Source organism: Tripterygium wilfordii, chromosome 2 (assembly GCF_013401445.1).
Source record: "Tripterygium wilfordii isolate XIE 37 chromosome 2, ASM1340144v1, whole genome shotgun sequence".
NCBI classification, from domain to species: Eukaryota; Viridiplantae; Streptophyta; class Magnoliopsida; order Celastrales; family Celastraceae; genus Tripterygium; species Tripterygium wilfordii.
The window spans coordinates 5,194,503-5,222,271 of record NC_052233.1 but is presented as its reverse complement, the minus strand read 5'-3'; the positions used below and the strand labels follow the sequence as shown (position 1 = coordinate 5,222,271).

At 37.2% G+C, this 27,769-nt stretch overlaps 3 protein-coding genes across 4 annotated transcripts; 1 reads left to right on the top strand and 2 right to left on the bottom strand.

The window, feature by feature from the left end:
- The first annotated feature begins 10,474 nt into the window (after positions 1-10,474).
- Positions 10,475-12,293, top strand: LOC119982737. Of its 2 annotated transcripts, none has more exons than XM_038826274.1 (3): positions 10,475-10,709; positions 11,352-11,882; positions 11,961-12,293. In XM_038826274.1, the coding sequence occupies exons 1-3, from the start codon at positions 10,490-10,492 to the stop codon at positions 12,137-12,139; spliced, it is 930 nt and encodes a 309-aa protein (XP_038682202.1). In that variant the 5' UTR covers positions 10,475-10,489; the 3' UTR covers positions 12,140-12,293. The 2 variants fall into 2 exon arrangements, with proteins under 2 accessions (XP_038682202.1, XP_038682193.1); XM_038826265.1 differs by having other exon boundaries at positions 10,555-10,709; positions 10,786-11,882; positions 11,961-12,286.
- An 11-nt stretch (positions 12,294-12,304) lies between these two features.
- LOC119982728 lies at positions 12,305-17,815 on the bottom strand. The gene is made up of 10 exons (XM_038826253.1): positions 17,038-17,815; positions 15,487-15,672; positions 15,216-15,308; positions 14,819-15,001; positions 14,627-14,729; positions 14,358-14,543; positions 13,874-14,137; positions 13,238-13,761; positions 12,667-13,118; positions 12,305-12,587 (listed from the first exon to the last, which is right to left on the bottom strand). Exons 1-10 carry the CDS (start codon positions 17,290-17,292, stop codon positions 12,527-12,529), a joined length of 2,307 nt encoding a protein of 768 aa, XP_038682181.1. The 5' UTR covers positions 17,293-17,815; the 3' UTR covers positions 12,305-12,526.
- Positions 17,816-18,570: 755 nt separating this feature from the next.
- On the bottom strand, positions 18,571-22,695 carry LOC120004818 (UDP-xylose transporter 3). The gene is made up of 9 exons (XM_038854131.1): positions 22,518-22,695; positions 22,254-22,312; positions 21,986-22,170; positions 21,325-21,509; positions 20,741-20,808; positions 19,864-19,996; positions 19,509-19,670; positions 19,145-19,417; positions 18,571-19,008 (listed from the first exon to the last, which is right to left on the bottom strand). The coding sequence occupies exons 3-9, from the start codon at positions 22,104-22,106 to the stop codon at positions 18,892-18,894; spliced, it is 1,059 nt and encodes a 352-aa protein (XP_038710059.1). The 5' UTR covers positions 22,107-22,170; positions 22,254-22,312; positions 22,518-22,695; the 3' UTR covers positions 18,571-18,891.
- Positions 22,696-27,769: the final 5,074 nt, after the last annotated feature.

Below are 27,769 nucleotides of genomic sequence, written 5' to 3'. Positions count from 1 at the left end.
CCCCACCTCTCAGGTTTAGCTAGGATTTTTTGACAGTAGATATGGGAAATATGAGGACGACATGTGAGGCCAACAGTCCAACTCCTTTCCACCAAACCTCAATTATTTTACTTATAAAGCTGACATTGCCTAACTCCGATTTCGACATATTGGACTTTCAACATCACCTCCACAACACCCCAGGACTTATTAATTGATCATAACCCATTAACTGCCACCTTAATCTACGTTTCCTAATACCAAAAAAAAAAACAATCGACGTTTCGTTTCTCTTGTTGTGACAAAAGCGTACCTAGCTTCTTGACTTAAAAGTTTAAAACCCCAATCTAACATGGGTATTTGATCGGCTGAGTATCAATGAAGTGGGCGAGAATAAAATACATTAATATTCGGATCCTAGAAGAATAGGCCCATTTTCAAGCATTTCCCATTTATAGGCGGGGAAGTAGCCCATGCCCTCAGAAAACAAAGCGTCGTCATCAATGCTAGAGTCGTACGGGTATTAGAGCAACTACAATGATGATTTTTTATCAGAGTATGAGTAATGCATGAAGATTTGTGTTTTGTTGATGTGGTTGTATTGGAGAATGCGTTTTGCTGATGTGGTTGGGGCAACAAAATGTATTGGTACAATGGTATAAATTTGTTGGCTTGATTTTTGTATAATAGATGTGAGACTCAATATTGATTTAAAGGTAAAAATATGAGTGTGTGTGAGATTGTGAGATGTGAGTCACATTTTGGGACAACATGGAAGCATGCAATGTTCCATCCCCTCATGTTGGGGCAATTAGAAAGAGGCCAATAAATAGGTCTTATTGCAGCACAAAAGTTTTTAATGAGCCATGAAAAAGGTCACTTTTTGCCTTCCATACCCAAGCAAATGCACACCATTGCATTTGCTCTTAGAAGAATGTAGTCTGACATGTCATTCCCCCCTCTTTCGTGCCTTACAAGAAGCAAAACTCTTAAACGAGTTATCTTATGGCCGGTCTTGACCCATTAAGATGGGCTTAAAACGTACAAGTCATATCCGGTCCACTGTCCTTTAAACCCAATTGAGATCCCAAAGGGACTTAGCGAATGAGGATCCTTTCCTTTAGCATGAAGTAAAACCTCCCGTAAAAAACAAAAGAAGAGAAAGTACGCATTCACATGGCCAATTAGATCGGAGGAAGACATCATTAGACATGATGATAGGTGACAGACAATGGCCTGACAAGAGTGGAGAGAAGGGAAATCTAGAGGGGAAAAGAAATCCTTTGAAAACGGCGGGAAAAAAAGAAAAATAAAAAGGGGATGGATTTTGAAAAATGAGGACGACTTTTTCGTGTGGGGAAAGAGAGAAAAAAGACGATCAAGGATAGTAAAAGGCAAAGACCCACATCTGCGGTCAACCATCACTCAGTTAAGTATACCCTAAACCAACATCATTTAGATTGTATAAAAAGGGGCATATTTCAATGATCATTGGATTCATCATGAAGGTGAAAATCGAATGGTATCCTAAAATCATGCATTTATCATCGACCCATATTTCACCCACACCTACATCATGATAGATGAGGTCATACATGAACTGCATATGCCCATATCCCCTATTTAACACTCGAACACGTATCATTTCTCACAATCAGTTTTCTTTCATGTCTTCTCTATCGTTCATGTATCACACTTTTATCATACCGTACATCCATCATCCATTCACATCCCTCATGCACTAGTATCATGGTAGCCGGCACTTAACAAAGCATTGCACAGTCTGTGTCCCTTATTCACCCACTCAGGTATAGGCAGTATTTCAAGAGTACAACATTTTTTCACAGTCCGTCTACCCTGCATACATTACATTTCCATCATGTTTTCACCTCACACTTTTGTCACCTCATGCATTCATGTAATCTCCAGTTTGTCTGATACCACAAATCCCCCCGATAGCAAGGCCATGCACCACCACTTGGAAGCCACGTCTACTCTATCCATATAGTTATACAAGCTGAGAGTAGAATATTGGTCCGACCGACCCCCAATCCTCATTCTTTTAATGCATTTTATTCTTTATATATATGCATACATTGTTTCTTGCAACACGATAACACTAAGAATCTTCGAGATCTCAAATGGTAACCGTTCCATTTGGATGGATGTTGTGGGGGTGCCTAACACCTTCCACGCATATAATTAGACTCCTGAACCTCAAAAAAATCTCTAGTGTACACATAGACATGCATTGATTGTCCAATATCCAATTGCGTCTGTAAATATTAATTGGTAGCGACTTCATATTACTCATGTGGGTTGTTGCGACACATGCAAGTGAACACATGCATCGTGACCCCAGTTACGATAAAAGGGATTGAGAAGATTTTTGAAAGATCTAAATAATGAAGGCTTAACAAACCTTAATCTCTCACTTATTAAAGCAATTGTGTAGAGAAGAAGCTAGAACACTTATGTAATATTTTTGAGTCTTGAGCATTTCTATTCCTCAACTCTCTCATTCTGTCACAAGCAAGCACTTGTTATGTTCTCATATCCGAAGCTAGACGTACATCCAACGTTTTTAGTTCTTCAAAGCTCTCATACTTTTGTTGTGTTGAAATCACCAATACCCAAAAATCAATAGCACCAAATCGAATGGCTAAACCAATTAATTCAACCTAAGTAAGCAGAGAATCAACCAATAATAATATCCTAGAATCAAAGCAGTATAGAGACAAAACAAGTGATATACGAGGTTCGACACAACTTGCCTACATCCGCAGGCAATAGAGAATCAATTTCACTATATGGAGAAGATTACAAACCAAGCAAGATTACCCAATACAAGTAGAACAAGCCTATATGTGCTATCTCGTTCCTACAAGCTCTCTCAACAAGCAAACCAATTGAGAAACCAACAAAGACAAGAAACCCACTTACCCACAAGGCACCCCAAAAGTCGCTCTCTTGGATCCTTCCTCTCTCTTAAAGTGTATCCCCTTTGTAAGTGTGAATTTGTAAAGTGTAAAATGTAAACTGAGAAATTCTGAGTTGGTGAACTTCTTCAACCTTTATTTAATGAAGACTAACTATATATATATATATATCTTTACAAAGTTCGGAATACAAAAGAAATGCACCCCACGTCCAGCACTAATAGACATGGATAAAACCAACATGAATAAGTCAAACTAAATCCTAAGCTACTCCCCATTAATAGGGTTTATTAACAGCATAAAGACTTGGTCAAAAATCTAACGACTATGACCACTAACCCCGTAACAGATCCCGAATAAATCTCAATATTTCCTCCCTTAAATTGACTACATGGAAATTAGTTTATAGAAGAATCCCTGCATACTCCTAGCATACTTCTCATTTTTGCAAATGCTTCTAGCTTCAAAGGGTTTGTTAGAACATTTACAACCTATTCATGTGACCCACAGTGCTCCATTTTCACAACTCCATTTCTAGTAAGATCTCGAAGAAAATGAAATCTCATATCAATATGCTTGCTTCGACCATGTGGAACTAAATTCTTTGTAAGTTTTATTGTCGAACTATTATCACAATAAACCACTTTGGAATCACTTAACCATATTGCTTGACAAGCATAAGATGAAGCTACAATGAATTCAGCTTTAGTAGTGGATAAGGTGACCAGAGATTGTTTCCTTGATGACCAAGACACAGCTCCAGAACTTAACAAAAATAAGTACCCTGATGTACTCTTCCTATCCTCCAAACATCCAGCATAGTCACTATTTGTAAAAGCCACAAGCTGGTTTTTTCCTCCCTAGCTATAGAACACCCCAAAATCCATAGTTCCTTTTAAGTGCTCTCTTGATGGTCAGGAAATGCAGTTGATATGGATTTAATTGTAAGCGCACAAATTGCACAAGTAATAAAATGATGAGTAAATTGTCGTTCTCACAAGGATGTGTTGGCAATTCAAATTAATATCAATTAAGGTTAAGTTATGCTAAAGTGGAAAAGTGAAGATTGGGTTTGATTATAAACTAACACTATGATAAGTAATTAAAAGTAATTAATAAATAAATCGAGGAGTCAAGGTACTAGGATACCTAATGTCACCACCACCTATCCAATAGAATTCTCTTGATTTGTTAATCCCTAATTCTCTATTCAATCATTGACAATCGGTTTCCCTAACCTCCCAAATGCTCCATGTATGGTCACACCGAAAGAGCATTTATCTCAAATCCCTGTAATGTCTAACAATCGGATTCAAAAGACGAAGACCCATTAAGATTTGTGGATTAACCATTTAGCGATTGTATAGGTCCTGTCCCTATATTTCTATGATTCATGCACCATATGTCGTCTATGGCAAGAGGCAAATCCTAGAGATCTCCTTTTGGTTTCAATCTAGGCAACAAATCATTTAGATGGTGATCAAGCACCCAAAAACATTAGGCACACCCATAAACAATCAATAAGAAAGAGGAAACTAGAATTACAAAGCAAGTTCATTCAATATTCAAGGTTGGGCTTCATTAGAACCCTAGCAAGAGGATTAGTTCCTCAAAGAGTGCAAATATATCATATAATCAAGAAGAGCAGTCATTGTTACAAAGATTAGAGAAAGAAATCAAGAAACCCCCTGAAATCCTCTTCTTCTCCAAGCTCCAAAGCTGCCTCCTCATAGTCTCCTAAGCCCTAGCCTCTAAAGATTTCTCCCAAATGGGAGAGAATATCTCTAAAACCCTAAAATTTAGCCTTTTATACCCCACTTTACATATATATCGTTTAGAATACCCATTGGTGTCATTTTGAACTAGACTCATATAAGTTTGGGATATTTTTGGACATTCAGAAATCTACAGAATCACGATTTGGGTATGGCCAATCGATCAGGACTGACCTCCAATCGATCGAAAATCTTCTCTGGTAAGTTTTGATTAAGCACTGGCCGATCGATCGAAAATCCTCTCTACCAATATCTGTAATTTCTTCAATCTTTGATCCAATTTGACTCATTTCCGTTCGATATGCTCCTAGGCACCTGCAATGTGCAAATATACAATTCTTAGGCAATATCAAATCAGGTCGTATAGTACTCAAATACATGAGGCTCCCCACCATTTGTTTGTATAACGTGCTATCCTTCTTCACTCCACATTCATATATCCTTTCCCAACTTAAATCCTAAAACTATAGGATTGTGAATAGAATTACACCCCTCTACTCTGAACCTCTCTAATACCTCCTAAGCATACTTTTTTTGAAAAATAAAAATCCTATCCCCCCTTAGTAATATTTCTATGCCAAAAAAGTATCTTATTTTACCCAAGTCAATCATATCAAACTCTCTCATCATTGATTGTTTGAATGACACAAACATGCTCTCATCATTACCAGTAAAAATAAGATCGTCAACATAGAGACAAACCACCAAAAATTTACCTCCTTCAGACACTTTGATGAAAAGGGTATGCTCGTATGGACATTTGTTGAATGTCTCTTTCACAAAGTATGATTCAATTCTACTGTACCAAGTCCGCGGAGCTTGTTTCCGGCTATATAATGCCTTTTTTAGTCTAAACACTTTCTGCTCATCACCCTTTCGTACATAACTAGGTGGTTGCGCAACATAGACTTCCTCTTCTATTTCCCCGTGTAGAAAACACATACTTCACATCAAGTTGAAAGATTGGTCGTGTTTTTGTGCTGCAAGAGCAATGACGAGCCTGATGTATTTGCTACAAGTGGAAACACTTTTAAAAAATCAATTTCATATCGCTGAGAATAACCTTTCGTCACAAGCCTAGCTTTGTGTTTATCTATCTCTCCATTCTCAATCAACTTAGTCTTATAGACCTATTTCACCTCAATTGTTTTTCCCCCCAATAGGCAAGTCAATTAACTCCCAGGTAGAATTCCTCTCAATAGCATCAATGTCAGTGTCCATTGCAATTCTCCACTTTTCACTCTTGACAGCTTCTTCAAAAGTAAGAGGATCCTTATCCACAAATAAAGCTAGTTCCAAATTAGAACTCTCCTCCTCTGAGAAACCTTCACCAGTCTCGTAGTCTCCCATCCAGATGGGTCTGCCCCTTATCCTTCTCTTATTAGAACTATGAGACTAGTCTTTTAATAGTTCATCGTCTTCTTCAGATGAGTCCTCTCAGGCTTCAACTTCTTCATTCCTTTCATCCTCCATTTCTCTTTTATCACCATCAGTTTCTTCCTCCCTTACCCCATCAGCATCATCATTTTCTGTTTCATCCATATTTGCGAATATTAAATATGTCTGAACCTCTTCCTTGTGACTTTCATTCCAATTCCATCTTTCTTGTTCATCAAACACTAGATCTCGACTTACATAATTTTTTATAGAGTGAATCATAGTGCCTATAGACCTTTGATTCATCACTGATTCTCAAAAGAACACACTTCAAGCTTTTTTCTTCCAGCTTAGTTCTCTTACTATTTCGAACATGAGCATAAGCAATGCATCCGAACACCCTAAAATAATCAACAGAAAGAGTAGATCCACTCCAATCTTCCTCATGAGTCTTGTTGTGTATAGAAAGTGTGGGACTTCTATTCAAAATGTGAATAGCCCAATTCACAGCTTCTGGTCAGAAGGTCTTCGGAAGCTGCTTTGTTGTGGAGTGTAAGCACTTGTAAGTCGCGTACGTATGCCACTAGAGGCACAGAATTTAGTAAACTCATGTTAAGTAAATTCCCCTCCTCTATCAGTTGTTAAACTCTTAATACAAACATTCATTTCCTTCTCAATACAACTCTTGAACAATTTAAAAACAACAAATGCTTCTGACTTCTCCACCAACTCACATGTGCCTCCACCGGCATTGAGGGATTTGGTCATCTCCCCCACCGAGCCACTCTCCATAGTCCGTGATAACTCCGCCAAAACAAGGTAAGATTTATTTCTTTCCTTTTGATTACTACAAGTTATGTGGATTTTGTATAGGTTGTGTGGACTTATGTGGAATTTGGTTTGATGAGTATGTGGATCTAGATATAGGTGACTTTGGGTATGATTTGGAATAAGAAAATTGGTTGTGCTATTTCAAGTTAAATTGGAGTATGATTCTGAGTGTTGGGCGCTATCAAGAGACAACATATCCAAAAAAATGCATGTAGCAGAAATGTGAATGCTTCGTTGGATGTGTGGTCACACTAGGAAAGATATGATAAGAAATGAGATTATTAGATCTAAGGTAGGAGTAGCACTTATTGAATATAAGTTACGAGAGAATTGGTTAAGATGGCATGGACATGACCAACGTAGAGATAGCGGTGCGGCAGTGAGGAGGAATGAGAGAATTTTTATAGGAGAGAGTAGGAGGCAGCGAGGTAGACCTAAAAAGACATGGCTTGAAGTTATAAGAAATTATATGAATTTAATAGGAGTGGATGAATGTATGATCCATGATAGAAATGAATGGAGAAAACAAATACATGTGGTGAATTTTCAATGATGTTCTCATAGACTTGTGTAGTTGACCCCAAACTTTTGGGATAAAGGCTCAGATGATGATGATGATTTCAAGTTAAATTGGAATGACAATTTGGAATGGTAGGTAATGAAATGTGTTGTTTGTTTAGGTGTATTGGAATGTGAATTCTAGCAAAAAAAAAAAAAAAACTTGACACTTGATATTTTAATTTTGGTATCTTTTGGTGAAGGTGATGATGACGACACCATGGGATCAAAAATTTTCATTTGGCTATTCTGATGGAAATGCTTTTGGTAGTTCAAATCAGCCACCATCATCCTTGGTGAATATGATATTGATCCCAAAGATGTGTTATAAAGAAGAGGACAATTTTTTTGATCAAGCATTTGCGAACAACAATTCAGAGGGTGAAGAAGATGAATATGACATTGTGATAGTGACCTTGATGATATGAACATACGTATTTTGGAAGCCAACAATCCGGAGGGTTTTGTCAATAAGGCTGAAGAAACTGTAGTTGAGCAATCTGACATGGCATATTCAATTCTTGAGTTTGGAGACGTTGGTTCAGCAGAAGATGCAATATGTAATGATTGGGATAACAACCGCCAAGTTGAGTATGATGATCTAGTAGTCAATCAGGTGTATGAAAATAAGAAGGAATTACTCCATGCAGTTAAAACATGACACATTCAAAACAATTATCAGTACAAGACACAATGATCGAGAGCAGATGTATTTCAGTTAAAATGTGTGAATGAGCCAAATTGCATATGGTATCTTCATGTAAAGTTGAAAGAAAATTTGAATATTTTTAAGATAGCAGTAATGAAGGGTCTGCAAACTTGCATAAATGCTTCACTAAATCAGCGCCACACAACAGTTGAATTCAGAGTATCTTGCAACTATCCAACCATATATCAGCACAACGTTGTTGTACTCAGTATCATATCAGATGGCTTGGAAGGCAAAACAGAAAGTTATGGAAAAATTATTTGGTACATTTGAAGAATCCTACAATGTTCTTTCATGCTCTGCAGATTTTTAATCTTGGTTCAATAGTTAATTTTCAGCATAATGAAGTTATTGGGGGAAATGCAATATTTGACCTAGTGTTATGTGCATTCACTCAATCTATTGTTGATTTTTAATTTTTTCGTCCATTAATCAGTATCGATGACACTCATCTCTACAAAAAGTACAAGGGCAAATTATTGATTGCTTTTGCATTTGATGGAGACAATGGACTTTTTCCCTAATGCTATGCACTGGTGGCTAATGAAAACAATCCTAATTGGGAATGGTTTATCGATTGTATTCGTACTTATGTCACGAATCGCCATGGTATTTGTGTGTTATCTGATCATCATACTAGCATTAAAAGGCAATGTGAGAGCAATGGCTGGAGCCTCTAACTCACCAAAAGTTTTGCTCACGACATTTTGTCACCAATTTTATGGATAAGTTCAAGGATATAGAATTGAAGGAGGCAATTAGTGTTTCTTTTAATGACAACATCATTCATGTTTATCAAATAGACTAAACTTAATGAAAGCACTGTTGTAAACATCTCCATATTTAAAAAATCATTTGGCTTAGTGACGTTTCTAAACAGCGTCAAATGTCATTTTGATAAACAAAAAAAAAAAAGAAATTTTATTTGCTCACACCAAAACTACTAAGTTTACACCACCAACTTCAACCATTTAAGTTTTTTTTTTGTCGAAGACTTGAAAGCAACAACACACCAGAACACAACTAGACACCACCTTCTCTTCCTAGGAAAAAAAAAAGTATTTACGTTTACACCAATATTTTCTAAATTTACACCAAAATTTTAATGAGTAAATAAAATACATATTTGTTAAGTTAAGAAATACAAAATTGTTCAGTTTAGACATACATATTATCAGCAACAATCATAAAACACCATAAGAAAAAACAAAAACAACAAATCCAAATCGAATCTCACATGTTAAAATAACACAAAATCATATATGCATGTAGTCTCATTAAAAGAAAAACATCCCTACAAAAAATGAGAAGGTTAGTTAAATGATGGTTGGTATCCCACAGCCATAAGGCAGAAAGGCACCAACAGTCCTTTTAGTTGGCGAAATTTACTTTTTCAGGCGAGCAGATATGTTTACAATCGCCAACTTTCAGTGCAGCTTCTCAATTCAAATGCTCATAAATTTTCACACTTTTTGTACTTTCTTTGATTATCAAAAGATAATAAATTGGATAGTTGACATAATCAACCAATCATGTCCATTTTTTGTTTAAAAAAAGAGTATAGCCATGTGATTTTTTGTTACAAAAATCAGGATGCTCGTGTTGATTATTGTGAACAAAATCAGGATGGTTGTGCAAAAAAAATAAGAGTACTATAGTGGTACTTAAAATATGTCAAGTGCTTGTACAGAAGAGGAAAAAAAAATAAAAAAAAAACCTCACTACTTACCATTACTTGGTATTTTCATAATGCTATTTGCAACCAAATAAGAACTTGCAAAGGATGTTGAGAAACTGAGCTATTCAATTTATTTAACACAGAGGAGAGGAGGAACATACAAACAATGCAAACAAAAATATTTACTTTTTACTCATCAATACTATTTTACGGCTAGACCACAGGTACAGGTGCTTGCCCAATAAGTGGCTCATATATATTAATCAAACACGCATCTGTCATTGACGTAACAGTCAATACTAATTAGATTGTACAGAATGTTTTTGGCTTAAGATATCAGTATTGCTAGCAGCATATTAGAAAATGGTGAACTTATGTACACTTAGACACAGACAGAACCTAAAGTTGCTCACATAAATGCTAAAAAAAAATCTTTATATTGACGCAGCATTCCATATTTTCCAGAAATGAATCAAGAGAATGCAGGGGCAGAGGCGGAGCCACATATGGGCTTGGGTGGGCTGCAGCCCGGGTGAAATTTTTGACAAATATTTAGTACTTAGATATATTTAATAGCCCAGCCCAATATTTAAACATAATACCCAAATAACTTAGTAACCCAACAAACAAAAGCCCAAATTCCATGATCCACCTAGGCCCTAGCCCCAATTGTTACAACTTACACTCTTGCAGCGTGCCCTCCATTCCAGCTCCAACTTTTGCAGACTTGCAGGTCCTCCAGCCATCCAAGCTCCAGCCTCCAGCGGACCAGCTTAGCAGGCGACAACTACAAGTCTTGGAAGTCGGAAGTTGGAAGCAAGGCTTGTTGACGACATTGAGAGTGAATCATTTGAATTTTGAAGGTAATTTCTAAACTTTACTTTACTTTACTTTTAGGTTTTGAGAATTTCAATTTGAAGGTAATTTATGAACTTTTAGGTTTTGGGGATTTCAATTTGAATAAGTCACAATGGAAAGTCAAGGAAGCAAGAGAGAAAAAACTTTGTTTTCATTCTTTAAACCAAGAGAAAGTGCATCAACCAGTGAAGGGCATTCTCCATCTAATGTTGATATCTCAAATCACCAACCACCCCTTTCCAAATCTCGAAGAGTTGAAATTGATCTTAGTACTCTTGAACGGGATCCTGGGATTCGGATCCCTATATGGCAACATCCCGTTAATCAACGAGATGAAATTAGGAGAGCTTATATCAAAATGGGTCCGTATCAACCTAAGTTGGCAGAGTACCGAAGGACTAATCAGATTGGTAATCTACATCGAAGTGGAGCTACTCGGTGGAGCTCTCATTTTGATTCTATTTGCAGCTTAATTGATATGTATGGTGCAACTATTTCAGTGCTTGAAAGTATTATTGAAGAAGGATCCTCAAACTCTATGCGTGGAGAAGCTGGTGGTTGCTTGATGATAATGAGGTCTTTTGAGTTTATTTTCACTTTATATATGATGCATAAAATTATGGGGATTACTGATTTGCTTTGTAAAGCTTTGCAGCACAAATCTCTTGACATCGTAAATGCCATGGATCTAGTCTCAACTACTAAAGCACTGCTTTTCACTTTGAGAGAAGAGGGATTTGATCATCTCCTTGTGCATGTGCAATCAATTTGCAGACAAAATGACATTGACATACCAGATATGAATGCTTCATACAAAAGAGCTACAGGTCGTTCATGCCAACAAAAAGACTCGATGACAGTTTGCCAACACTATCATTTTGATGTGTTTAATTCAGCAATAGATTTTCAGCATGAAGAGTTGAATTCCAAATTTAGTGATGGAGCAGTGGAACTCCTTATACTTAGCTCTGCTTTAGAGCCGAAGGACAATTTTAAATCATTCAAAGTTGATGATATTTGCAAGCTTGCTGAGAAATTTTATCCAGAAGATTTCAGTGAGCAGGAAATGCATTATTTGAGATGTCAGCTTAATCATTATAAAATTGATGTGCTCCATCATAAGAGCTTTCAAAATATGTCTACCATGACTGAATTGTGTCGCGGATTAGTTGAAACAAGTAAGTTGTAGCATTATAATTTGATTGACAGATTGATTCGTCTTGTTTTGACTCTACCTGTTTCCACTGCCACGACAGAACGAGCATTTTCAGCTATGAAACATGTTAAAACTGCTCTTCGCAATAAAATGGAAGAGGAGTTTTTAGCAGATTCTATGATGATTTACATCGAACGAGAGCTTGTTGAAGATATCGATTCAGATTCGATAATAGACGAATTCTATTCTACAAAGCATCGAAGGCTGCAGCTTAAATAGTGTGTTTTGTTTTTATTTTTTCTTATATGTTTACGTACCTTTGAACATTGCTACTATGTATGATTTTGAATTGATGATTGATCTTGGTGGAACAACTTTTAGTGTATATGATTGATACTTGGTAGCCCAGGATGGAAAAAATTCCTGCCTCCGCCCTTGTGCAGGGGTTAGGACAAAAACTCACCTGTTGCATAATCCACTCCAATAAAAGGAAATGCAAGAGGTAATGAGCCTATAGTACGTAGCACAAACATATCCAACAACTGCAAAAGAATTTTCTTTCACAAAAAAAGAAAGTAAATTGAAGGCCTCTTCTATCTATGTTTCAGCTTGGTCGCTAGAACCAAGGACTAGGCTCTCTCCACTGTTCTATGCTTCAAACATCCTTCAGCGGCCCAGAGGCGGAAAATCAACTTCATCTCTCAGATGGTATGACTGCTCCTCAAGCCTGAAGATTAATAAAAATAAATATAGAGATATGAAATATAGTAATATCAGCAAACTCAAAATAATCCCCAATTACACACCTTTCTGTATTATTTAGCAAAACAGGCTTAGGACTCTCTATTGATGATTCCGCAAAACTTGAAGCACACTGCTCAATGCAAGACATAACCGACTCAAGTGGATTTATCTCTTCTACCATGGGGAATCCCTGCATCTTAAGCTCCTTAATATCAGAAACAGACTTAGACTTCTCTGAGTTGTTGGAGAATCCATTGGCGTGGGAGCAACCCCAAACTGATACTCCAGATAAATGAGATGGCAGATTCTCAGATGATCCCGCTTTTCCTCCACCTAAAAGGGGGTACTCCTCCAATGAGAGCTCATGGCCTCTTTCTCCAGACATATTTGTTTCTTGTGTAACTACAGTTGAATCATCATTACGAGGTCGTCTATTCAACTGAGTGTTATTTCCAAGGGCAACCTTCCTCCCTTTTCCAGATGATGGCTTATCCCTATTCCAACGGTTCAATATCTGCAAAAAAAAAAGAAAAATTAATGAGCAACTACAAAACTAAGGAGCCTGTGCAGCAATTAAATTCCAGGTTTGACTTATTCAACTCGACAACAAAAAAGCTGCAAATCAAAGATTACCGCTTTGGGGAAGTATGTTCCTATTCCTCGAGATTTGTTCTTTCCGTCTGAACCAAAACTAGTATTCCCAGGGTAAAATTGTGAATGACCATTCTTGTTAAACTGTGGGGACTGATGGACAGTTCCCCAAGAATTCTCGTTTGGCAAAAGAGGGGATAAGGGAGGAGAGGGCAGAGGAGTTGCGGATACAAAACATGAATGACAATGTGGACCATATGGTACACTCTGAATGAGGTTATGATAATCACCACAAAGGTCCAACACAGCTAAATCCATGTCTCTAGCAGATGGGGATAAATTTTCTGTGACAGTAGTAGCTGAAATGGAAAGTCCTGAAGAAAGAGGTGTTATGTCCTCGTCTTCAACCAATGAATTTACATTTATTTCCCTGAAATGAGTCGTATTTCCCATAATTCCTTGTTCTTTAAACAAGCTTGGGAAGGATAAATGAGGTGATTGGCGAGATTGTCCTGATAGCTCGTTTACATCCCGAGCAAGAAAGTACTGTGAGAGTGCATTTGTGTCTGCAAGAAATAAGATTGTAACAAAGGTGAAAGGAAACTACATCCAGCAAGTGCCTGTCTTGTCTGCTTTTGAATACTAAATCAACTTTGATTGGTGATCCTCTTTACTTACTGTAATCAGCAATCAAGGGTTTTAAGTACTTGTCATCAGAGCCCATATCAGAACATGACGATGATGATTTTCTGTCGGAATCTCCAGGTCTAAAATGTAGGGCAGAAGCTTGATGATCACTACAATCACTGCTTCCATGCCTATCCAAAGTATTTGCAAAGAATGTGCTAAGCTCATCTGCTATTCTCTCACTCGATAATAAAAGGATTTCCCCAAGCTTGCAAGCCCCCCTTCCAAAAGCACTACGTATTCTACAGAAATTAGCTGCAGAAAACTCATGGTGTTGTCATTAGAGTTAGACAACACAACTATTAAAAGGAAAAGCAGTTTTTTTAATAGGCCAGGAAAAACTATTATATTTGCCTAACTACATATGCATATATATACGCATGCGAAGGAAATATTGATAATATCTTCTAATCAATTACGAAATCAAACCATTGTCTAAGATTCTTAACAAATTTGAAGAAAGCCTGCACCATACCTTGGTTTACACTTCTCCCAAGGTTATTGTTTTCTTTCAATGGATCGATTATATTCAGATATTTCTGGGAAAAAGTCCGAGAGTTTGCCTCAATCACCTGTGATGGAAATGAGAACACATTTGCGCATCTTTCTAAAAATTCCTTGCTTATCAGTGCATCATCTCCACCATTTTCTAGTGATGCAACTGTAGAGAAAAGTTGCAGCAAAATAAACAATTAGCAGAAAATGAACCATCAAAAGTTTGGAGCACAAGTATGTATTTCTTACCCACTATATCAGGAAGGGAAGATTTGTGAACTGGTCCATTCAAACTAATGCAATAATTCTCCCAGTCAAATTTACAGAAGTAATCCAAGAATTTATAAAGAACCTAAGCAAAAAGAAAACCCATACGAAAATTATTAACTTGTGGATGTATCAGGTGTACACTGCAATTTCATTTGAAAAAAACATACTTACTGCCAGAGGGCCATTTAAGGAAGAGTGAAATAGATGGAAGATATACAGGACCATTGTCTCCAAAGCATATGTTGAAATCAATCCATGATGGGCACCAAGAATACGACTCTCATAATAACACCAGGCTTTGATCAGAATAATGCTGCGTTTAAAGAGATGATCTTTGCCAATGAGGCAGTCAACCTACAATACAAGTAACATGAGAAACGACACTTTCCAGAAGTAAAACGACAATGCCAATATTGTACAACAAAGAAATGACCTGAAGTAATGAATCAAAATATTCTCTACCAAAATTTCCAAAAAACATTTTTATTGGAAAACTAAAAACAGAAGGATAAAAGTTAAAAGAAAAGGACTTGTTGAAAATAGTTCTCACGAGCTGGCAGAATCTTACCTCCTCAAGAAAACATAAGGTACGAAGCCCACCTAACTGATTGAAAGACACATCCACCACAATGTTCTCAACAAGACATTTAACAAGTTTAACCTGTAAGCAGGCACCCGATAAGTACTCTCACAATTGTATCCATAAAATATAATGAAAAGATATGAGAGAGAGAGAGAGAGGCGCAATGTTCTAATAAAGCATCAATACGTAAAAAAGACTGCAACTCAAATTCCTATTCAGAACAAAATAAGAAATCATGGCATTGATGTGAAATAACCTCAGCATCAATGCAATGGACATCTCTCACTTCATATGGACAAGCTCTATTTTGTTCCTCCCATTTCAGGACGGCATGAACATTAGATACAAGGGATTCCTCAACAGCCAAACCGTTGATGGCAGTCAGATCAATATCGCCGTCTGGAAGATATGTCTTCAATGGAACAGAACCATATGCGAAAACCTGTAAAATTGAGAAAAAAATAAAGCTGCAAACATGACTTCTAAGAACTTCAGTGAAATTCAGACCAAAAAAAAAAAAAGAAAAAGAAGAGAACTTCAGTGAAATGTTCTTCATTTCATATCAGCAAATCCTCCAAAAAAATTTTTTTTAAGGAAATAATAGTCCATCTAGAGTTGCTAAATTGTATATTGAACATTGCAATTATATAATATTTCAGTACTAATATTGGATAACCTACAGTAAGTTTTTTATATAGCAAAAGGTAAACAATAACAGCTTTCGTGCACAAGGCAGGATGTATGCAAACCTTACCCCACATAATATGTGGAGATGCGGTTTCCAGCAATTGAAACTATGATCTCTAACTTTTTATATAGTAAAAAAATTATTCTAAAAATTATATTGATCTTTGTAGATGGGATTAGGGCCTCTAGATTATATTTCCAAAGCATCACCACCAATAATGGAGTCAAGCAATCTGATGGAAACCCTATCAATCTGTATAAGATGGCTATAATTACAATTTTATAATTTCTTTAATAGTTTACCACAGTAGACCCCTCCACACAAAATAACCTTGTTCTCACATAGAAATTTTGGAGAGATGAACCACATATCCAAGCGAAAATCCCTATCCTTCCACACAAACTGCCTCTCTCTTTCTCTCTCTCCAAGCTTATCTATTTAAGATTCAATGTTTACCTCTCACGTCAGATATCAAACAATTCCTCCCCCTCTTCCATACAAACTTTTTTTTGCAATGTGTAGAGTTCTTGCTAAACAAGAAAATAGACTTAGTTGCTTAATTGATTTGATTTTGTAGAAATAGGTCCTTACAGCTTCTCTATTTTTTTTTTTGTGCTTTGTTTTGCATGTGAAAAACACCGACTCAAGTCAAAAGCAGAGTGTTTTGCTTTTCAATACAATTTGGATCATCTCGTTTGATCCAATGTCTACATTGTTTTATTCTACAAAAAGGGGGTGCATTGACTTGAAATCCACCCTTACCAATATGCTTTAGAACGCGTATCAATGCTTGTCTTAAAGCCATTAACAACAATATTCCAAACATTTTGACGAAATTCCAAACATTTTGACGAAATTCAGAGCAGTCACGTGGCAACAAGGAGAAAATGAATGTATAACATGACCAATTCAAAACAGGTAGCAGCAAGCAGAAGCTTAATCAACAAGCAAAAATGAGAAACAATGAGAAACAAATGCAGAATATAATCAAATTTTAAACAGAAAGCATAAAAAAAAATCCCACAAGCAATAGAAGGCAACATTCCAAATAACCATAGAGATCCCCAATTGAGGAAATAAGAAGGGGGGAAAAGGATTATAGGCACCAGGACTTGTTACCTCGCATCCAAGGTAATAATTGATGAGTCCCTGAACGTAATGTATGACGTCCATCCTCTTCTGGTCGGCCTCTACATTGGGCTGTATCTTAGCGAGTATCTCACGCGCGGTTCGTTCCGCTCTCTTCCAACAATCAGCCGCCACCGCCGCAGTATCCGGGTTTGACACTGACGCCGCTGAGGCACTGCATAGGAGACCGTGCCCGGAAACGCAGACATTTTCCCGCGCAAAAGAACAAAACTGGGAATAGCCCATGCCAAGAACGACTTTGGAGGGAGATGGTGCGGAAAATGAAATAAAGCAGACCCTTAGACAGCCCTATCATACATTAGACGAAGAAGATGAGAGAGAGACGACATGTGAAAGAAAGAAAGTAATCGACATTTTTTTTTTCTTTCTTGATTTGAATTTTCTGGTGTTACAAAATTGAAAATTGGTAAAACCCAATTGAAAACAGGTGTTGGTGTAGATGATTATGTGTTGGTTTCGCAGGTGAGGAGGGTTCTTTCGTGGCGAAACAAAACCGCCCACCACCCGCAAAAGAGCCAAAACACCGAAGGGCTCTCTGTGTGCGTCTGTCTCTGTCTCTTCTGTGTGGCTTTAAAAATCTGTGCGAGTAAGCATATATAATATGATATATGTATTGCGTTGTTTGTCTTCTTGCATCACTTGGATGTTCGCCTCTTCTGCCGCTGCGGGATGCGACGGAGTGGCGCAGTCGAATAGAAGGTTAAGGAATAGTCGCAGATGAAAAAAGGTAGCCGATAAGAGTACGACAACAACAATATGACCAATATGACGTTGTTAAGCCCTATTCAATTGTGGATATATATATATACAACTTATATATGCTTATACATATGAAACGACTCCGTTTTAAAAACAGACGTTGAAACTTGGCAACGCGGCGTTTTTAAATTTGTTTTTTTTTTAATTTTAATTTAAACGAAAAACCCATCCAAGGCAGGATACAATAATTAGATATACGTCCTAATCCAAATCATGGACCTACATATCAGCAATAAAATGATTAAATTCATACAAGAAAAAAAAAGAGTAAACGATTTAAATTGAGTCAATAAAATCACAAAAGATTAATTTTGAATGGAGATTGATGGATGTTGTAAAAAAATATTGATTGTTGTATCAATCAATATTTAATAATACAGTAACACTCTATTAGTACCCCAAGTACAAATATTTACCTACGAGAGTGCACGTTAGTTCTTTATTAATAGTTTTCTTCTCTGTCCCAATATGTTTACGCAATTACGCTAGTTCTTTATTAATAGTTTTCTTCTCTGTCCCAATATGTTTCACTCCATTTTGGAGCTTCTCAAATGCCAGCATCCGCTGGCATCACTGGGGTGTTTGGCACAGCGGTGCCACAAAGCGAGCGGTCCGCTTTACGTTCCACTGTGCCAAACAAGCACGTCATTCTGAGTTCAAAAAGATATATCCATTAGAAGCAGAGATTAGAAAAGTTTAATTAATCCATATAATAAGTTTAACTTCTAAGTGTTACATGCATGTTTCCTCACTCTACATTTATTAAAGGGATAATCCCAAAATAACCACAAAAATCAATTATGAGGATTTTGTAGGCTTTTGGGAATAACATTATAAGTTTATCAAATCAAATCCTGGTTTCAATCCCATAGCCTCACTCGCAAGAACCAAAAACAAAAAATGCTATTCAATATTGAATCTGCCATACTGGAAGTGGCAATCTCGAAATACCAGAACTGCTGCTATGCATTATATGAGACCTTGTCCAGAAACATCTTCATCACTGAGAGAGTTTCCTCAATTAATTCCAACCTAAGGGCGACCAAATATTTAAATCAAGAAGGTTTAAGCTTGAAGGTCCTTATTTGACTTCCATACAGGACCCGTGGCAACAACACCGTCTGCTGAGATCCCGCTTCCATTTTCCACACTTATTAGAGGATCAGACTCACCTTCCTTGACCTGAATTGGAAAGTGAATGATGAGCCAATGACATAGGATAAAATCAAACTGAACTAAATAACAGAAGGGGGGGGTGTTGTAAGACACAAAGGCGAGTATATATGCAGGAACAAACAAAGTCCGAACACCAAATTACCAGTTGCGCTTGCGCTGATGCTTCACTAGCTTTCTGCTGAGTCTCAAGAGTGCAATAATAAGAATAAAGAACCATCCCAACTATAGCTACAAGAATCCCGAGAATATTGCGCCAGCTAAAGGGGTCACGAAGCAAAACATAGCCAAAGGCCAAAACTAGGCATGTTTTCAGGTGCCCTAGGACTTGGTATGTGACTGGAGATGTCTTTCCAATTACCAGAAATGTACTGAAGTTTACAGAGACAGATATCAGGCAGGAGAGGACAATGAAGAACTGCAAACAAGAATGGTTCGAAGAACAGTTACAACAAGAAGCAAAAGAAAAATGCAGCCAAAAACAGTATTCAAAGTAGTTCAACACTAACCACCACTTGAAGAGTGTAGTTGAAAGCAAAAACATTTTTGTTAGTCAAAAGGCCATCTAGAAATGGACCAACGATGAAAAGTGTTATAGCCTGGTATGGGCTGGACTGATAAAGAAGTTGGGTTGAAGAAACTTTGAACTTCTTCTGGATGGTATTGGTCATCTGAGCTCAACCAGTCAAGATTTCAAACAATCACTGGAAAAATCAAAGGTAAAAACGCCAACGGTATGGAGCCACATTTATTCACAACTGGTTTGGTTATATTCAGAAACGCATAATAGGGACCAGCACAAGAACATGTAAAAAAAGACACATCATACAAAGAAACTGAAAAGGCCAATTCAGCTGAGGATACAATTTGAGCAACGCAAGTTGTAATAACTGCAAGCAGAGACAAGATAGAACCCAGGAGATTGAGCTGAAGATCGGTCACAGTTGCAATTCCAACACCTAAAAGTAGGATAGCCAGTGACAACTGAATACTCCGGCTGCAAAAAAACTGCAAGTATCAGTGAACAGCTGTCACCGAAGAAGTGTCTTAGCAATAATAGCAAGTTCATGAATATTGTATGATTAGTTGAACAAAAGTTCATCGAATAAGACTAGATGGGGAAAACTAAATAAGAAATAAAAAAACTCTAACAAAAGCGGGCAATGATCACCAACTGACATGCACAAATGGGCAGAATTACAGACACAGGTGACGAGATTAGATCTGAACCAAAGAGAAGCGCTACTCAGAATTCAAGAAGTGATTTATTATTTTTTTATTTTATTTTACGATTGCAAGGTAATATTAATTACTGACCAATAACTAACTAAAACGCTCTCAGTCCCATAAGTTTACCATATGAGCAAGCACCCTACAACACAACAAATCAAATGACAAGCCAGAAACAACCAAAACAGAACCAAATCAGTAGAATGCAAGACTCAGGGTTGATTTGACTTAAAAGACTCGCTAAAAGTACAGAAGCCAAGTAATCTTCTTACATCATGCAGATAGACTGCTTAGGCTTGGACATCAACAGAATTTGGGCTATCAAGACTAAAGTGATATCATTCAAGGAAATTTGGAGGCAATTATTCAAGAGGCATCAGCAGCAAATGCCTCCAACCCATTTGACTCTAAAAAGGTTCTGTAAACAGTAATTTGCAAAGTTCTGAAATTCAACATTTGGCCTGATATACAGTACGTTTCCCATAGTGAGACTAGAGGTCTTAAGACTTACCTGAATTTCTTCATGAAGAAAAGGGTCTCCAAAAGAACAGTGCAGGGAATGATAGCCAGTTTTGTCATCTAAGATGCAAGATGAAAAGAAATATTTTAGAATGCAGCACTTACAGAAATATATAGCAGTAGCACACTAGTTTCAATGAGTAAGATCCAAACCAGGCGCAATTGACACAGGAAATTAATATTTCTGTGGGGCTGAAATGTGACATTTTATTCACTAAACTTCACATATTAGTATATTACCATGTTGACTAGAAAGCATTTATGTGAAAAAAAATAAGTTTTTGCCAGGCATAGTTTGGACATATCAGTAATGACTAAGGACGATCTGAACTACAAGCACAATAAGTGTTACAACTTACATCTCACATAACAGATATGATAGATAATATCACTTGCAGCTGGTTGTCAAAAAAGTAAAATCACTTGGAATGGCTTTAGACTAGTTTCACACATAAAAGTAGTGTTCTCACATAAAATGAATTCAAGTTCAATAACCATAGCATTGTAATGATGTATACCGCAGAAAAAGAAACATTGGATTTTGGAGGATAAAAAATGCCAAAGGAAAAGGGTTACCTGATAGAATCCAACAGAATTGAAACCCAAGCTGAGATTCAGAAGCCCAATGGATATGCCGTTCAATATGCCAAATACCATGACAGCTCTTGCATCAAAAGGCTTGTGCTCAAAAAATTTCATCCATAGTGCCACGTGAAGAGAACAAAATGTCACCAGGAGATGCCAGCTCGTCAAAGTTGTGGCTGTACACCCAGATTGCAAGTTTGAATGATGGAAATTTTGCAAAGCCAAAAGATAAGCATGATGTTACAGTTTAAATCATGCATTTATGGGAATCCTATGTCGGAAACTGGTGTACGAATTCAGACACAAACCACTAACAATCCCTTAAATCCTTCACATGTACGGTAAATATCCAAGACAAACCAATTCACCCAATTCAGCTTTAACGTTGACAACTTGCGAGATGTAAAAACAAGATTTCTATCCATGGGAAATGTATCTTAGTGTCCCTATGACATGTAACAAACAATTCGGAAGTGCCTCTTACAGTGGAAATAAAATCATTTTAGTGTAAGTGTGTAAAACAACGTAGATCTGATACCAATCTAATACACAACATTACTTGAACATCAATATGAATACCAAAATAGCAATAAGAGATGAGAAGGCAAGAAACTAGTATGTATGCAAGTTAAGGAGGACTAAAAGCACTCACCAAAAGTGAAGCCAAGTGTGCTAATAAGCGCCTTGTTGCAAATCACAATTGACACTGAAGATACCACAGACAAGGACAGCGCCCCCACTGTCCCCAACTGGAATTTCGGCCCCTCGCTCATGTTCTCCGTCTCTGCTCACTGTTTCCCCCCAATTCTATTCAGTTGCTCCTCGATCTGGATCTACCTATATCGCATCACCAGACATCAAATCCGGAAATGTATTAACACAAATGTATGTATAAATTCCAGCAACAGAAAAAATAATACCTCATTCGAGCATAATTTAGCGCAAAAAGATAGGAAATTGGAGCCCCGAAGCAGCTCAACTGCATCAACAGCCATTTACCAAACCGAACAGAAGTGAGATATTAAACACAAGAAAAAGTTACATCTACAAGAAATTTGCACCAATTCAACATCTCAAAACCCTAGATCTGCGACTTCGTCAGCAAATTATATTCTTCTTGGCACATAGGTTAGGTGGCAGGTGTATATATAAAACAGAGATGGAGAAAAAGAGCGAGCAAAGACCTGATCGAATATGTAGACAGTTATCTGGGAAGCAAAGATGCTATTCTCGCTTTGGTCGTCTGGTTTCTGTATTTGATAGTTTATCAGAAAAGGAGAATGACAGACAGCAAGTAGTAGAGCGAGGACTGACGAGGCTCCTGGGGAGAGGTGGGCATTTTTGGAATTTTGTACCGTTTATTGCGGGACGGAAAATTGATAATTAATAGAATGAAATTAAAGAAATTTAATTAAAGCAACTCTGAAGCAGTGTCTATCAAGTTTCAACAATGGCGGAGCCACGGCTAGCCGCCCCTAAAATGAATTTAATGGTGAATTTTTTTAATGATTAATTATATATTGGATTAGAAATTCTCCTATATGAATCAAAAATGTGAATCAACCTTGTGAATACGAAATGATTGTAATAAAATACAACAAAAGTGATGGTCACATATTTGCTTTGGGATTCGCTGCATCGATGCTTGAAAAACAATTTCACAAAGTCGTTCACACTTTTGGTTTCACATAAAAGAATTCTTATATATTAGAAGATAAAGTGGATCACTCAATACATGTCCCCTTCACTCAACTGAATAAGCAAACCCAAAGGATGAATAACCCAATTGATGATGATACATGTTTCCGTTAACCCAATAAAATATTAATCACATATAGGTAGTCTTTTACAGGGTAGAAAATTTTTAAAAATGAAGTGTTTGATCGAGTTCCCAATTTAACTTAAAAATTCCCCACACAAAAATCCATCCCCTAATATCCTGACGCCGATTCTGTTTTTAAGTTTCAACCATTAAGGTGATCAAGTTGGTTGAGAATGAACTCTAACCTTACTTCAACTCTTTACATCAACACATATAATTTATCAATTTGTTGGAGAAAGCGAGTCAATCCAAGTATCCGAAAGTTTTAGGATCCAAAGTTCATAATTCATCGTGATAAAAAAAAATAGTGAAGTCTTCATCAATCATGCATTATGCATGGTAGTAGGAGTTGCAGGAGGGGATGCTAATCAAGAGGTTGTAATAGTTGGCATGTTGAATTCCTATATACAGATATACTATGATTTTTTTGTGGTCCAATCCTCACATGTGAGTCGTCAGATTATAGGAGATTCAGTTAGCAATAATCAAATACAAGAAAAAGGGTAAAGGCGTTTGGGGATATGCACAATGCTTTCTCCTAGAGCTATGACACACCTTTGACCTTTCTTACCGAGAGATCCAATCAACTGTTATTAATTAATTAATTGTAAAGATCCAATCTCTTTCTTCTGATTACTATTAATCATCGGGGACTATATAGTCATAGTCTAGTGAGAAACGGTCAAAAACATTAGCAAATGTCATATAAGTACCATATAAGTATCATTGACAGATCCCGCATTGGACATAAGATGAGTGTAATTTAGTGTGGGGGTCCGAAGATAGGGGCCCCGAAAATTTTTTGGATTCTATACATATCATTATAATAACGTTAAGGTAAAAATAAAAACTATATCTATAAATTTGATAAAATATTTACAATTGTTTTTTTCCGAGTTCTCATGTTTTGATAATATTGCATACTAATCTCATTCGGAATTTGATCAAACATTTCTTTCTCAATATATATAACTAGATAATCATTTAGTCATTCATTCTCTATTCAATTTCGCAATCGTTGTTTCACAATTTTATAACATGCCCTCTCTACGGTTGCAGTTGCCAAAGGTAAAGTCAATACTAATGTTATTAGTTTGTTTGTTTGTGAACTACTAAGAGTTGGTCATGGGCTGCTATAGTTGGTGGTTAATTGTGGGCTACTAGAGTTATGAGAGACTGTTGTTGGGAACTTGAGCTTGTTATTAGTTATTAAACTTAGTCTATGTCAGTTGGGTCCAACACATTACATAAGAGGCTAATGTTTATTTTTTTCCTCAATATTTAAGGAGGGGCAAAGTCTTCTAGTAATTTTATTTTTCTAAAAATATATGTATTATTACAACTATTTTTTTTTGTCCTTCTACTTCAATAGGCATAGATCTAAGAATACATAGATTTAAGAAACCTCCCCTCTATTTTCACCAATGCCACCTTCCGCCTCCATCTCCATCTCCACCACCGTCACCGTCCACGTCCACCTACACCACCGCCATCGTCCTCCTCCATCTCCAACGTCGCTCCTCCACCAATCGTCGCAGCTCCACCACCGTCGCAGCTCCACCATTATCTCTTCGTTTTCTTTCTTTTTTTTTCTTATTTTTATTCTTCTTCGTCTTCATTTTCTTAGATCTAAGATGTAATATGAGATCTGAGATCGTAATCTAAGATGTACTGGGTTCAAATATGAGATCATACAGTTATAATGTTATAGTTTCAATGTTGCAGTTTTGAAAATATAACATTATACAATCAAATAATTTGACTTATCTTTCTTAATCCTCTATGTTTTGAAACTGTAACATTATACAATCAAAACATTAGCATTATATGACGTAGATAGACTTTTTAATGTCTATGTTACTGTTTGAAACAATAACAACATCATCATGATACATTGATACTGTTTTGAAAAAGTAATATTAGACTAATTTTTACCTACATTATAATGTTAATGTATTGACATTGTGTTTTTGTAAAGGTCATTTGGTTCAGTAAGAAAAATGACAATGATATTATTTCTTATCAGTAACATTACGCGAGTAAAATGGATCAACTTTGGGTCCCCTTTTCAATGGTCATTTTGGATGGAATTTGGCTGGGCATTGTGTGTCTCAGTGAGGGGAGTCTAACGGCAGTGGTGGTGTAACGAAGTGTCTCCGGAATCATTTGGATTTGAGGAAAAGAGTTTTTGGAGTGAACTTTTACTTTTTAATGTTTATGTTACTGTTTGGAACAGTAACATCATCATGATACATTGATACTACATTGAAAAAACAATATTAGACTAATATTTACCTACATTATAATGTTAATAAATTGACATTGTGTTTTTGTAAAGGTCATTTGCTTTAGTAAGTGATATTCCCAAAATGCCCCTCATAATTGGAGAAGGCCAAGTGGCAGAACAGGTGCCAGCAAGGCCGAGGTGGTAGAAGAACTGAAGGGTGCACTTCAGTTCATAACCGAAGTATACACTTCGATACGAAGAGGAAGAAGGCACTTCGGTGCACAAACCGAAGGGGGTACTTCAGTAACCTCCTTACAGAAACGAGCATATACGAAGTTCAGTAGGTGAAGAGTCCTCATAGGACGCCAATTCTCAACAGTCCTACTCCCCTTTAGAGGAGGGCACAGAAGTAATTTACTCTCCGAAAAGCCCTCCAGGAAACCAATGAGAGAGAGTCTGACTCCTATTACAACTCAAACACTTCAAACTCATATAAAAGGGGAACATCTGCCCTTAGGTAAGCTCTAACTCTGACTATAAAATACTTACTAAGCAAGAGGCAATGCTTGAAGCACCGAGCCATCCTCCCAAGTTTAGTACTGTACTGACTTGATAGTAGGAGAGGTCCCCCTGAGTACACCCTTGGGGCCCTACCGAAGATTACGTTCACTTCTTGCGCAGGAAGGAAGGAAGGAAGGGATCATATACCAGCAAAGGAGAAATTGGTTGTTCTTACTCTGTCTGATTTGACTGATTCATTTGATTGGGTGAACCTATTTTAGACATCATCAGTAAGAAATATGTCAATGATATTGTTTATTATCAATAAATTACGCAAGCAAAACAGACTAACTTTGGGTCTCCCTTTTCGATGGTCATTTGGATGGAATGTGGTTGGACATTATGCGTCTAAGTGAGGGGAGTCTAACGATGGTGGTTAGGACTGCACAAAACCCGACTTTGACCCGACCCGACCAGACCCGCGTAAACCGACCCATACCCACATAGTTGAGGATTGGTTACAGGGCAACATGACCTTATGCGGGTCGGATGAGACATGTGCTACAACCCAACCCCATGTTAATGATACTATGTATTTTTATACTTTATAGTTTATACTATAAGCTCATACTCTAATACATGTTTTTGTGTTTGAGACTCAAATAACCAATCCATTACACAAAGCCCAAATGCCCAACCCACTAACTACTAAGGCAAACAATCAAACACTAAGCCTCGACCCAGCCCTAACCCTAATTTCTCAGCTCTCACTTCGTTCTCAATCAGCAACTCAGTCTGCACGGTTTGTGAACAACCCTCAATCCCATCTCATTCTGAGTCGCCGCCACACTTGACCGAATGACCCACCACCACGATAGTACGTCACCACCAGTATTCAAGTGCTAAGTGATTACGATTTGCAGCCCTACACGACTACACCACGGCACCAAGCGATTGCGACAGGTAACCTATTACCATTTGCGTTCCGTTTTCATTCTTCATAGCTTCAACCATCAGCCCACCAGACCAGTCCATCGTTCTTTTGTGTCTAACTTTTGTGAGTTTGGTGATTCAATTTCAGGCTTCATTGCTTCAGGTCTCTCTGTCTCACTACATAGTAGATCTTTGGACTGCATTCAGGCCCTCCACTTACAAATTTCAGATTTTAACCAAGGTTTGTATCTCATTTGTCTTCGATTAATACTACTGTACATATGTGAGTTCATTGATTTGCCTTCAATTTGTCTTTGATGTAGAAGTTGCTAGGAAGGAGTTGGCTAAAATGGTAATCATTGACGAGTTGCCATTTAGGTGTGTGGAGGGTGAAGGATTTAGAAACTTTATTGAGTCACTTCAACCATTATTCAAACTTCTTTCTAGGATGACAGTTGCTAGGGATTGTATGAAGGTATTTATGGAAGAGAGGGAGAAACTGAAAAAGCACTTAAAAAATGAAATGGTGCGTATCACGATCGATACTTGGTCATCAATTCAAAATATAAACTATATGTGTATCACCGCGCATTGGATTGATAGTGAATGAAATTTGAACAAAAGAATCATAAACTTTGTTCAAATTTCAAGTCACAAAGGCGAGGTGATTGGGCTGGCCATTGAGTTGTTATTGAGGTGATTAGGCACTTGAAACTTGTCACTAGGGATTGGAAGGGGACCGTCTTGGGTCATGAGTTTATTCACATGCGTTATTGTGCACATATTCTAAATCTCATTGTTAGGGATGGGTTGGATGAGCATAATGATTCCATTGCAAGGATTCGTAATTCAATTCGATATGTAAGGTCCTCACCTTCTAGGTTATCTTCTTTTAGAAATTGTGTGGATAAGGTGAAGATCAATTGCAAGCAGTCTTTGTGTTTGGATGTGGA

Bases quoted from the DNA above. Each gene is read 5' to 3' on its own strand.
- LOC119982737 (XM_038826265.1), top strand. From the start codon at position 10,817: ATGGAAAGTCAAGGAAGCAAGAGAGAAAAAACTTTGTTTTCATTCTTT. The intron at 11,883-11,960 runs GTAAGTTGTAGC...CTGCCACGACAG, and splicing joins TCGCGGATTAGTTGAAACAA to AACGAGCATTTTCAGCTATG.
- LOC119982728 (XM_038826253.1), bottom strand. From the start codon at position 17,292: ATGGGCTATTCCCAGTTTTGTTCTTTTGCGCGGGAAAATGTCTGCGTT. The intron at 15,673-17,037 runs GTAACAAGTCCT...TCAATTTTACAG, and splicing joins ATTATTACCTTGGATGCGAG to GTTTTCGCATATGGTTCTGT. The intron at 15,309-15,486 runs GTTATTTCACAT...GCCTGCTTACAG, and splicing joins TCCATTGCATTGATGCTGAG to GTTAAACTTGTTAAATGTCT.
- LOC120004818 (XM_038854131.1), bottom strand. From the start codon at position 22,106: ATGAGCGAGGGGCCGAAATTCCAGTTGGGGACAGTGGGGGCGCTGTCC. The intron at 21,510-21,985 runs GTGAGTGCTTTT...CTGGGTGTACAG, and splicing joins CACACTTGGCTTCACTTTTG to CCACAACTTTGACGAGCTGG. The intron at 19,997-20,740 runs GTAAGTCTTAAG...GTTTTTTTGCAG, and splicing joins TTCTTCATGAAGAAATTCAG to CCGGAGTATTCAGTTGTCAC.